Genomic DNA, 12,854 nt, shown 5'->3' with positions numbered 1-12,854 from the left:
AGAACTTACACTAAAGAAAGATCATGGAGACATAGTTCCCTGACTTTGAGAAATTTGTGGATTTGACCAAGAAAGCTAACCCCAGTTTTTCACCCACAAAATTCCCACATTAGGAATCAATATTCTATATTAACTCCATGCTAAATAAAGAAAATAGAGACACAAGTTACCCTATCTGCTTCCAGGGACCGTGCTTTGGAAGTTAAAATTAAACTACTATTTAAAGCAGGGCCTGCTCTTGTTAACTCTTGGAGTCCAACTTGAATGTCAAAATGCCAACTTGAAACCATCATGAGCTCACATAGTCCCACCCATTCTAGAAACAGGATGTGCTTTGCAGTTACAGTCTATAGGTCCAGTAATTATATATTAAAAAAAAAAACACCCAAATCAGATGATGTGATCTCACCTAACATGAGCCTTTCAGCAGAGCCTGGAACAGTTGTTTATACTTTCCCATATCAGCCTGTGGGCGTCCTCCTCTCTGTTTTTCTTCTCCCATTGGCAGCTGGAGCTGTGAACGTTTACTTGAAACAAACATTTTTTCCTGGGCATACATGTCTGTCCCCTGTCTCTGGGAAACTGTTGGGCAGCCTTGAATTACATATGTCTTACTGCGGTTTTCAGACTAGGAATGGTGGTACTTTGCGGGAGCGGGGGTGGCTCTGAGAGGGACTGAGGATAAGGCTGCATTCTTTCACCCCATGCCACACCGAGGTATCCCTTCCCCTTGATGAGTCTTGACTGAGGATGCCTGTCTGGGTTCCTTCTCAGGGACAATTTGGAGCTCACATTACAATATGACTTCTGGGGCCTTTGAAGTCCCAGCTGCAGGGGCAAAAGAACTGTGGTGATTAGGGGGCCAGCCCTCTCCTGGAAGGGGATGGCTACACAGTTGAATACAAAATGCAATTTAAAAGGAGCACCTGGGATCAAATCAAAGCGAAGAATGTGACTTTGGCTCTAAGCAGAAGGGGGCTCATTTAATCACACAAGAATGTTCATCTCTACAAAGTGCTTGATTCAGAAAAAAAAAAAAACCAAAAAACTTTTAAAAGCAAAAAATGAAATAGCCAAACAAACAAACAACAACAACAACAAACCCCTCTGACTTGCCAGCACAGTGAAGGAATGCACAAATTTCCACTAACAACTTCAGGGCTGCCCATGGGCAAATTAAGTTTGCAGATGCTCATATTGGGATGCTGGTGAGGTCCATTTTCTTCTGTGGTGCCCTGGCTTCTTCATACTTCCCCAGACGCCTGTGGACTCTTCCTTTTCCCATTACTTCTCACACTCATTCTGCCCCTCCACACCTAGTACTAATTTCCCAGAGGCAGGGTCTTTTCCAGGTGTGTGTGTGCAAGTGTGCACAGCATGTGTGTGTGTGTGTGTGTGTGTGTGTGTGTGTGCATGTGTGCTGGTTTTAGCACCTTATTGCCATGAAAACCCATCTATCCCCTATCCCACTTCCATAGGCCTGTGGGTCTCAAGCTGTAGCTGCCTCAGAATCAGATGGAGGGCTTGTTAAAACACAGGTGGATAGGCCCAGCCCCTGCACTTGCTGACTCACTGGGTCCAATCAATTTCCCAGTGATCCTGATGTTGCTAGTCCAAGGACTATGCTTTGAGAACCACAAGGTTAGAACAACAAGTTGGACTGAGAGAATGTTAGAGCTCATGTGGGTTGTCATGTGGAAGGAAAATGTTCCTGAATTTGCAAGTCACCAAGAGCCTTGAGTTTCCTCCAAGCAGACTACCTCCTAGCTATATCAACCTGGGCAACTCCAAGGAGCCCAGAGGTTCTCAATGTTGAGCCCACATCAGAATCACACATCTACCTTTTATAAAGTTGACAGCAGACCCCACCTAAGATTTACTTAATCAAAATCTCAGGGTATGGCTCCAGGACATCAATATTTTGTGAAATCTCCATAGGTAAATGATTTGCCTGTGCTTTAACCTTTCTGGGCCTCAGTATCACCTTCTGAATAATGGGTATAATCAATTTTCTTCACAGGACTATTGAGACTAATAAACAGAAGCAAATGCTAAAATATTTGTAAATGACACAAAGTTACTCAAATGGCCCATTTTCCCTCACAGAAAACATTTAAATTTAGCAGACGCCATTAATATCTCTCTTTTTTTTTTTTTTAAAGAGAGAGTGAGAGAGGAGAGAGAGAGAGAGAGAGAGAGAGAGAGAGAGAGAGAGAGAGAGAGAATTTTTAATATTTATTTTTTAGTTCTCGGCGGACACAACATCTTTGTATGTGGTGCTGAGGATCGAACCCGGGCCGCACGCATGCCAGGCGAGCGCGCTACCGCTTGAGCCACATCCCCAGCCCAATATCTCTCTTAATATCTAAGTCAAGACTGATATTTCTTGCATACTCAGAGGATGAAAAGGCATTTTAACAAATCCATCTTTTAAAACACATACATGTCTCTCCTTGCTTTTGTTTTAAAAGCATTTATTCATATTTTCCACTGGGTAAGAAAGTTAAATTACTCTTGGTAGCTATCCAATGGTCTGGTGACCCTAATTTACTCTAAGTCAGGGGCCAGCAAACTTTTTCCTTACAGGGCCTGATGGTAAATATTTTAGGTTTTGCAGGCCAGATGTTTGTTGCAATTACTTACGTGTGCCATTTTAGTGCAAAAGCAGCCATAGACAAAAACAAATAGCCTTAGACATACATAAACAGTTGGGTGTGGCTGTTTTCCAAAAAGCTTCACCTACAATAACAAGTGGTAAACTGAATTCAGACATGTGCTATAGTTTGCTTACCTCTAAGCTTCCAATAAAGACAAAATTTTTCAAAGTTGACTCAAGGAAGCAGCTGTTCTTTTGTTTGGTTTTTTTTTTTTTTTTTTTTTGGTTTGGTTTGGTATTTGGGATTTAACCTAGGGCTGCTTTACCACTGAGTTACATCCCCAGCCCTTTTTATTGCTCATTTTGAGACAGGGTCTTGCTAAGTTGCTGAGGCTGGCCTTGAATTTGCAAACCTCCTGTCTCAGCCTCCCAAGTCTCTGGGATTAAAGGCATGCACCACTGTGCCTGGCTATCAGCTGGTATTCTTTCTAATGACAAGAGTGATTTCTCTTCCTGCTTACATATATGGGGGGAGTGGGGTAACTGAAGAGGGAAGACGGGGTGATTACCCAGACCTGAGAAAATGAAGTTAATTGTATCAAAATTCTTAATTGGCATGAGACTTAGACCCAGAGAAAATCTTCTTGGGTTCACCATTGGATTCTCAAAAAGAAGCAAAAGAACCTGCTTTTCTTAGAGTACTGCTCTCTGCTTAAAAGCTGAGGGGACGCTTTCCTCCACAGCCACGCAGATGCACCAAGACAGGCAGGGGGTTCTCAGTCTTTGCTTGACAATAGGGATTTTCAGCTAGTTTTACAAAAAAAAAATTTAAAAAAACCCTACAAAACAGCAAAAAGAGAGGTCCCTTTCCCCACACTTTGTAAACCACAATGTTCCTTCTGTGCAATTAGAACAAGGAAAGGGGAATTTGTAATCACTCCTCCTGAACACTTGGTGATGTCTGGAGACATTTTTGAGTTGTCACAACTCGGGGAACAGCTACTGGCATCTGCTGGGTAGAGGCCAGGAAAATTGCTCAATGTCCTACAGTTCATACAATCGCCACCATGAAGACTCACCTGACCCCTTATGTCGCTGGTGCTAAGGTTGAGAATCTCCAAGAGAGCTTCATGCAACAGGGCAGTTGTGGCAGGGAAAGTCTGGGAGCTGAGACATGAGATGTCAAGATCTTCTGCCAAGTTTCTCTCCACCTTGTTTCTTAGGACAAGCTCCTTGACCTGATGACTAGAGCCATCATTCCCTCTTCCTTTGTAAGTGAGAGAATCTTGGAGAACATTGTATCTTAGAGCTGGGCATGAACTTAGAGGGTGATCTCATTTGGACCCCTGTCACTTAACGCAGCTCTTCTCAGACTTCACTCAGCACACAAATCACCTGGGGTGGTTAAGATGTAAATTCAGCCCCTACAGACCTGGGTGGGGCTGGGGTTCTGCATTTCAGATTGGTACATCCTTTGCAGTACTGCAGGTCAGGGTGGCTCTAGTCACTTTCTGGTGATGGAGTGTAAGGAAAGGTCCTACATCCCTGCCCTACAGATGACAGGTTGCAGTTCACTAAAGTAAATTAACTTCTCCAAGGGCATTCAGCTGGAAACTGAAAAAGAGACTGCCTGGACTCTCACACACCTGTCACCAATTAGTGAACCACACAACCCATTAGTCCTCTGGCACCTGAAAGCATTCAGCACAAACAGTAGTATCCTGCAGGAGCCACGAGCAGTGGAGCATCTCCAATGCATGCAGCTCTGCCCTTTCCCCCAGCTCTCTAATACCCAGTGAGACTCCTGCCCCAGGCAGTAACTTGGGCTTGGCAACACCCTGGACAAAGTTCCTTGTTGATCATATAAACCACCCAGCAGCCATTCCTGGAAATGTCTTTTGGGGAACAGGCTGAAGTTTGAGAAATGGCAGAAAAGGAAACCTGTTCATCAAAAGGGAGCTAGCTCCAATTTCCGCTTCAGTTTGTATTGGCTGGAAACAGGTGGAAACCCTGAGAGTGTGAGTGTGTGAAATGAACATGGAGCTTGGTAGAAGGAAGGAATATTCTACAGCAAGCATCCTCTGGACCCAACCTGTCAGGCAGCCTGTGGGCCGAGAATTTATGGATGTGTTTTCAATTTCTCTGACAGAATCTGTTTGGATTGAGGATGGCTGTTTAATCTTTGAAATATGTGTTCCATAACAAACGTTGGAATCACATATAAATTGCTCCCTTCGTTCTGTGAGCCAAACCCTGACTAAAGGGGTTTGGAAATCCCCACAAGGTGCTCTTTGCTTATTGCTCATTTGGAAAGAAAAAACCATTTCTTTAATGAAATGTGATGTTGAAGAACTGCCAAAAATAGATGCTCCCTATCTGCTTTCACATATGGTAGCTTCTTTCTAGCCAATTAACTACCAATGAACTGAGGAAGAGCTGTAATCACAGCACACCAGGCGCCTGTGCACATCCCGCACACACAGCCCCGGGCAGAGATGGAAGTTCCTGGTCCTGCATCAACCCATGAAAGCCCAGGAAGCCCGTGCATGCCCCAGACTTATTTGCAAGGCCATTCTGGTTAGCTTTAGCTAAGCCCCCAAGAATTAAGACTGATGGGTTGTCACTTTGGGGACAAATCCTGTTTGATCATCATCCCCCTTTGGGATATAGCTATATCATGTTAAAGGGAAATACACAACCCCCACAAAAGGCTGTTTTTCCATGAGCTTTACTAACAGACTCATTTACACATGAACACCATGCTGGAGAGATTTTGTTGTTGTTGTTTGTCTGAAAGTGTAGTGGGTGAGTATTGGGTTTTACGCTGTCTAAAAACAAGTAAGTTATACACATTCTTGTGTTTCATGAACTCTTGCTCCAAATTTTAAATTAATCAATGGCTAGTGCAGTGTTCATACTTGTTTATTCTTTTCTTCTCTCCAAGACAATATGAAGCTACAGAAAAAATGGAATTTTCCTCCAAATTGTTCCTATAACTTCCCATTAATTTGGAGTTGGCAAATTTTTTTCACAACCCTTGAGATCTGAGGGGGTGTGTGTGTGTGTGTGTGTGTGTGTGTGTGTGTGTGTGTGTTTTATTCTTTTTTTTTTGTTTGTGTTTTGGAAAAATGACTGCAGGAGTTAAGAGAGGCATTAGCAAACCCAATCTGTTTATTTTGGGGCTCTTATAATTAAACTAAATTTTTATATGTCCTTTAACAACACAAACTTAATTTCTAATTAAAGGTAATGAGAGGGCTTCATAGTGGGAGAAAATGATAATAGCTACCATTTGCATGGTCATATTCCATGCCAAGTACTTTACAGTGATTATCTAGTTTAATTCTTACAGCCATGCTGGGGTCAAGAGCAGTAGCCCACTCCACAGAAATGGGGAATCCCAGGCTCAGAGAGGTTCAATGCCTTGACAATGTCAAACAATCAAAACTCAACAGAGCTGTAACTCAAATGCAACATTGCTGTCATCTAACATTGGTGAGATTCCCTGAAAACTCAATATTGAAATTCCATTCAAATGTTGGTTTTGTTTGCTCTTAGGATATCATTAGACCCAAGAAGTTTCTAGGCATGGCTTTTAATGCAACCGATATGTCAATGGTTTGGTTTCTCCTTCCAACACTATTGATCCCCCTGAACTCTGGGGACAGATGTCTGTTGGATATCTCTCATGCAGCATGTCCAAGATGGAGCTCCTTACTTCACCTAGCCCATCTCAGTAAATGTCAATTTGGCTGTACCACTTTACCTCCAATCCACCAGCAAATCTATTGGTTCTTCCTTAGAAATATGTGCAGAATTCAAGAACATCTCTGAAGCAATCTCCCTATTGCTCATCTTCTGCAACAGCCTCCTTACCAGACTTCTGGCTTCCAGACTTACTGTCCAACTGCCAGAAAGGCTTGTGAGTCCAGATCTTCATGTGGCTCTTCAAGATCCTAAGGCATCTGCTTGTGTCTACCCTCCTCCCAAAAGGAAAACAAAACCAAATTAAAATCCACCCATTCCCTTCCAGAGCCCCCACATATCTTGTAGCCATTCATCCCTAGTAGGGCCCAGAAGGATAGGCCTATTTGCATCTCAGTTTATTCACAAGTGCTGTCCCTTCTGCTGAGGCTATCCTTCACCCAGCTGTCCCCACAGCTTGTTCCCTCTCTTATCACAGGAGACTTCTGTAACTGCAAGGCAAAGTCAAGGGTATGTAGTCTTCCTTTTTTCCTTTCTTCCTTCTTTCTTTTTTTTTTCTTTTTCTAATCGTCCTTAAAGTTTTCTAAATAAAAAAACTGGTGGGGAAGGACATAATTCAAATCCTTGTAATCCTCAAGGTAATCAATAGAAAAAGTTCTGTTTCAAGGGTGAAAGAATGAATGAATGTTAGACTCAGTTGTACTCCCCAGCCTCCAACAAAGAGAAGACACAAAAATGATCTAAGGACAGTGGTCCTATTCCACCCTTAGAAATTTAAAGCCCACAGTCTGAGTAATTTTGTTGTTGTTGTTTTGAGACTAGGTTTTACAAAGTTGCCCAGGCTGGCCTTGAACTTATAATATTCTTGCTTCCACCTCCCAAATAGTTGGGATTACAGGCACCCGTCTCTGTGCCTGGCGCCAGTTTGAATTTTTACTTGCTCCTTGCCCATACAGCCAAGAGCAAGGGATTGTAAAGCCAACCAAATTGATGTCACAATCTGTTGACAATCTTAAGGATGTGTCTTTAACTCTGCTGGACGCTTGGTCAGCAGGACCAGGTTTCAAGAGGATCCATTGGGCAGAAACATGCCATGAAATCAGTATCTCTTCATTTACAACATTTTTTTGAGGACTCTGTGCTTGTTTTATTTTTAAAAATAGAGTTCAAACATTTAATTTGTAATAAGGTGCCAACATTTATGCAGAGTGGTACAATAAAAAAGAGCCAACATGTTGCCATGTGGTTGTTCCGACACCAAATGTGAATATATCTCATAAAAGTCACACATAGGCTCATTCCCAGAACACCTAAGGATGGCAAATAAATAGTTATTTCTGCACCAGTGAAAATGGGATCTGGTTAATGTTTCCTAGGTCAGATATACAGGCTCCCTCTTTGTGCAAATCATTTCAAAGGTTAAAAGCCCAGTTTGATAATACACTGCCCACACAAAATTAAAATGAAAGCATAATATTACAGTTACATGGAAATTCAATAGTTCTCTTCCTTGAGTTTCTCGTTTTTTCCAGCTCAGCACCTGATGATGAATTCCAAGCAGAATTTGCACATGTTAATAATTTAAAGTAATCAGTTCTCACCTAAGTAAAACAAACTGGCCTAAAATTTTTGGTGTCTGTGACTTATTAGGGCTCAAAATGTATATTTACAAGTCTTCTTTTTTACAAGGCCTTTAGGAATTACTGAATAGAGAACCTTGAGACTGCATGTCTATGTAACAGCAAGCACTTAATATTGGATGCTTTACTTCTAGCACATTTACCTTTTCCTAAAAGCCACAGGAACATCAGCATTCCCAAGAGAATCACTGAAAAACACTTCGAAAAAAATTCACATATCATTTTCGGGATTCCCTTTATTTTGGTGTCCTACAACCCATTCCCTTAGTAATTAGAAGGGAGAGCAAGAAGTAGGTGATATGTCTCATTAGAGAACTCCTTTTCTAACATGTGTTTATGATTTTTACAATAAAAACTGATCCAGAAAGTTCGGCAAATGCCCAAAGCCTTTGGTTTTGGAAAAGAAAAAAATATATTATTCTAAAAGATGTACATTTCAACTTCATGTCCCAGTTCTCTACATCAGATAACTAGAGAAAGTAGATTGAAGTTCTGCATTGGGATACCGTGAATACCCTCAGAGTCCATAGCTGGGTACTTTTCTAAGAAAAAGTGACAAAGAGCAGGGCAGTATGGTCCCCACAGAGCTTGTGTGAAACCTTGGCCAGTGGGCAAATGGACCACATGGCTGAGGTGGGCTCCCTGGGAGAAAGGTCATTTGCTGTTATCAACCCCACTACACTCCCCACCCTTGATCTTAACCTGCCTGTCTGACCCTGACTTTCTGTTGAGGAGTCTGAACCCCACAACAGATTGGAGGGTCAACTTGTAAAGGAAAAGAAACCTTGGTTATTTCAGTCAATAACTCTTCCAATAGTTTCCATGGGTCACCAACATCTCTGTGCTAAGCACTGGGAGAAGGAAACAACTCTCAAGTTTCCTCTTGATAACCTTGGCCCAGTCTAAACCATGCCCTCAGTCCCTCCACAGCCTCAGCTGGGTTGGAAGGCAATTCTGTGGTCTCACTGACCTTTGGCTCTCTTTCCACTGATTCATGTTCTTTTTGAAGCTACCTGTTTCAGCTACAAGGGCCTTCTGGATTATATAGGGCTGGGCTGTGACTAATCCTCTTTCCAATTACAGGTTGTCTCTGAGTGATACCACAAGAGAATAAAAGGGGACTACATGAAGCAACCTTTAAGAATTCAGGATTTGAAGTCCAGGAGAAGCCAGCTTCACTTGCAAATGTTCCGTGGAAATCCCAGTAACAACACCAAGATTAAGATCTGTTCTTAATATTTACATGCTGTGGATGAGACAATGCATTTCATTCTAAGACCACAGTCTAAATTCTCTGCTATTAACTGGATATTTCCACACTGAAGTGGCTATTAGACGTTATTTTAGAGAGGGGGCATTAATTGCAGAAACAAATTTTCCATAGTTGTCAGCATGATGTGACTTGAAAATTTTAATCCACAGAAGATGTATTTTCTTATAACAATAAAACGTTTCATAGAAACCCACTTGTAGCTAGGTTTTTATCTAAAATAAAAATTCTTACTGGGGCTAAGAAATGATGACTTCTGATTAGGAATTCTAGGTCAAATCTAAGAAAAGGAGTAGGAAGCAAGAAGGTTCGAAGAATGTTTGCAAGAGTTTGTCAAGAATGAGAGAGTATAAACAGGGATGATAGGCGGGAGGGAAAGTGAGAGGTAAGGGAAATTGCATGGAATTGGAAGGTGAGCCTCAGGGTTATACAAAATTACATATAAGAGGAAAGGAGGAGTAGGAGAAAAATTATATAAGTGGAAGAAACGATTTATAGTAGAGGGGATGGAGAGAGAGAAGGGGAGGGGAGGGGAGGGGAGGGGTGAGGGGACAGTGGAGAATGGGATAGACAGCAGAATACATCAGTCACTAGAAAGGCAATTTGTAAATCAATGGAAATGTAACTGATGTGACACAGCAATCTGTATACGGGGTTAAAAATGGGAGTTCATAACCCACTTGAATCAATCTGTGAAATATGGTATATTAAGAACTATGTAATGTTTTGAACAACCAACAATAAAATAATAAAAAAAAAGAATGAGAGAGTAAAAAAGACATTGAAGGGCAACGATAGGGATATGAGGAAACTGTGGCAGAGACAATCCCCTTCCAAAACCTAATCCTCCTTCCTCATTAAGAGACTCTAGGGTTGGGAATGTGGCTCAGGTAGAGCACTTGCTTAGCATGCATGAGGCCCTGGGTTCCACCCCTCACACAGCAAAAAAATAAAAAATAAAAAATAAAAATAAAATAAACAACAAAAGAGAGAGACTCTAAATTTCATTCACAGAGTAATGTGCCTAGCTAAAATTTTCCTTCCCAGACTCTCATGCACTAGGGGGAGCCAAGTTACAGAAAGCTTTGCTTTCTGGATGTAGACATTGCACCTTGTTACTTGCCTCTTCTTCCCTCTTCCCACTTAGAAAACAGACATAATACCTGGTGGTTCAGCAACCATCTTGCAACTATGAGGCAATAAACCAAAGGAGAGAGGATAAGGTAGTGGAAACTACCAACGGAGTTTGATCCTTGGTGAAATGATGCAGACAATCCTGGGGTGTGTATCTCCCAGGTTTCTTATTCAGTCCTTCACTGTTATTTGCAGTCAAGATCACACATACTTCATACATCAAGATCCAATGACATGAGATTGAAAAGGATGAGAAAGATTCAGTGAAAAGGGAAGAACAAAGGTAAAAGTAAGGGGACAAGTGGAATAAATTTTACACAGATCATACAGTGGGGACCTAAAACATAGCTAAATTCATTCTCACAGAAAAGACAGACATCCTGGCTAAAAGAATAAATGTATCGTTAAATTCTAATACAAAGATGCCCAATGTTTAAATTGGCTATATAAAATTTAACTCTCTCTTCTGTGCTATGATTGCTAGTATGAAAGTGCATGCTTAGACATTAAAACTGGACACTTTGCATCCCACAGAGAAGAGAATGGAACAGATTTAGAATCAATTTAGTAGTTCTCTTGCAATCCATTTGGTAGAGTTCCCACTGAGAACTCGTGTGCTTCACCCTCTTCACAGCCATATCCAAAAAGACCTGAGAGGAAAAATAAGTAGTAATACTCAGTAGCCCATTTTGACTGTTGCATATGCTAGTTGGGAATTAAAACACACTTATCACAAGCTGGGAGCATACAGGCCATGACACATGGAAAGTGCTAGACTGATCAATATTTAAGAAAGCACAGGCAACAGCAATAAATAAATGAAGCAAATGCAATGGGGATGCAAATCAACAATCAAGTGTGTGTTCCCTCAAAATAAGGATGTGTCCGCTTGCACAAGGGGAAACTACACAGAGCACTACATGCTCCCACAGTTCATCATTCAGACCCAAAGTGCCAGTATTGTGGAGAGAAATGGTTTCTTCACACTCATTGTGGCTCCCCTGATGTTGGTTCAGAAACTGATAAATAAGCAAAATAACAGGCTGAGAAGAGGAGCAAGAAACCAGTCATGAGGAGACCCCACTGGAGCACACTTGCAGCTTTCACTGTTCAACCTTCATTTCTTTTTCTCCTCCAATGAAGTAAGTGCAAATGTCTTTAGTATGATTTTAGTAACATAGCAGCAAATTATCAGGAATCATAATAAATAAGAATGTTGACATGCCAATACCCCTTTGTCTTTTGGACTCAAAGCTTCACATGTGTTCTGAAGTTACAAACATCAGCCTTGAGCAGTGGGGTCAGAGCTTCTCCATTTGGCATTTGTGTTCTGTCTCCTCATATGAAGCACGTGGTTCTTATGCCACCCACTTGCCCCCACAGCAGTTAACACACCCATGGAGAAACACAGCTCAAAACTCATAAGGGGCTCAAAGCTATAAAATGTCTATTCATTGATGGTTTTGCTTTTTTTGTTGTTGTTTTGTTGTTTTTTAAAAAAGTTTCATCCTTCTTCCCCTCCTTTCAAGCAAAGCTTTTGCTTCTGCTAGCCCTAGTGCAAGATCTTTCATTGGGGATAGTAACATATCATTTGTTTATTTCTTTTAAAATGATATTATCAGTGTGTTCTCAAAATTGTTCTCTTGTTGCTAATTAAACATGATAGATTCGGGGTCCTGGTTTGCCATCTGGGCCATGTGTCTCAGAACATCCTTTTTTGTGATGATGCCAAGAAGTCTCCTGGAATGGAAAGAAAATAAAAAAAAAAAAAAAAAGGTCAGCATTACAATATGGACTCATCCCTGTCCCTAATCCCCAGTGCCATTTTTACTGAGGGACAGGGATAGGTAAAGTTTACCAGCCTACCAGCCTCCCTTGTGGTTGGGTAGGGCCAATGGAGTGAGCTCTGTCTGACCCATGGTCCATGGGTGAAGGTGACAGATGCCACTCCCAGGTCTCCTACACATTTCTCCTCATTCCTTCTCATCTGGTAGTCAGAGGCAAAGGAGCCAGTGAAAAGACTCTGGAAAACAGAGGTCTGACTTAAGAGCCACCAGATTCAAAGACCTGGGGCCATGAGTGACTATGTGGTTGAGCCTACACCTGCAAATTGCTTACCATATTGCAGTGCATAATCATTGCCATCACATTAACACATATTCACAAGTATTCTGGGCATCCTAATATTGCACCAAAGGAAGTTTAGTAATAAATGATTTTTAAGTAATACTGGCACAGTTTTTTCTTAAAGGTCACCCCCCACTTTTTTTGCAAAATATGTTTGCATAAAATCTACAATGATTATGCACTGAAATATGGTAAGATGTGACTTGTGAGAAAAATAACCTTTATTGCATTACACCACTGAGATTGCAAGCTTGTTTGTTATTACAATAAAACTACAATGACTAATACACTCTCTTAAATTTCAATAATATAATCAATTTTAAAAGTGCTCATGAAAGCCATTGTTGAAAGCTGACCACACCATAGAAATTCCAAGTGTAAG

The 12,854-nt window shown here is 41.3% G+C and overlaps 1 protein-coding gene and 2 long non-coding RNA genes across 7 annotated transcripts in view; 1 reads left to right on the top strand and 2 right to left on the bottom strand.

Moving 5' to 3' along the window:
* LOC308639950 overlaps nt 1-1,575 on the bottom strand; it is a 176,188-nt gene extending 174,613 nt beyond the window's left edge. For both annotated transcript variants that reach the window (XR_014020134.1, XR_014020135.1), the window contains exon 1: nt 410-1,575. This is a non-coding gene — a long non-coding RNA (uncharacterized lncRNA). The remainder of the gene's footprint in view (nt 1-409) is intronic.
* A 2,994-nt stretch (nt 1,576-4,569) lies between these two features.
* LOC308639080 lies at nt 4,570-11,819 on the top strand. Its single transcript, XR_014019982.1, has 2 exons — nt 4,570-9,558; nt 9,980-11,819. It is a non-coding gene; the product is annotated as an uncharacterized lncRNA (long non-coding RNA).
* The window catches only part of CLCN4 (chloride voltage-gated channel 4), a 70,325-nt gene continuing 67,461 nt past the window's right edge, over nt 9,991-12,854 (bottom strand). For 2 of the 4 annotated variants that reach the window (XM_081277058.1, XM_081277057.1), the window contains exon 13: nt 9,992-12,085. In XM_081277058.1, coding sequence (XP_081133184.1) covers nt 11,995-12,085 — 91 coding nt within the window. In that variant the 3' untranslated portion in view covers nt 9,992-11,994. Of the gene's footprint in view, nt 12,086-12,854 lie in introns of all 4 variants that reach the window. The other 2 variants (XR_014019981.1, XM_081277059.1) reach the window with 2 other exon arrangements.

This window comes from Spermophilus citellus (genome assembly GCF_964194105.1).
Source record: "Spermophilus citellus genome assembly, chromosome: X".
Classification (NCBI taxonomy): domain Eukaryota; kingdom Metazoa; phylum Chordata; class Mammalia; order Rodentia; family Sciuridae; genus Spermophilus; species Spermophilus citellus.
This window is presented reverse-complemented; position numbering and strand designations above follow the sequence as displayed.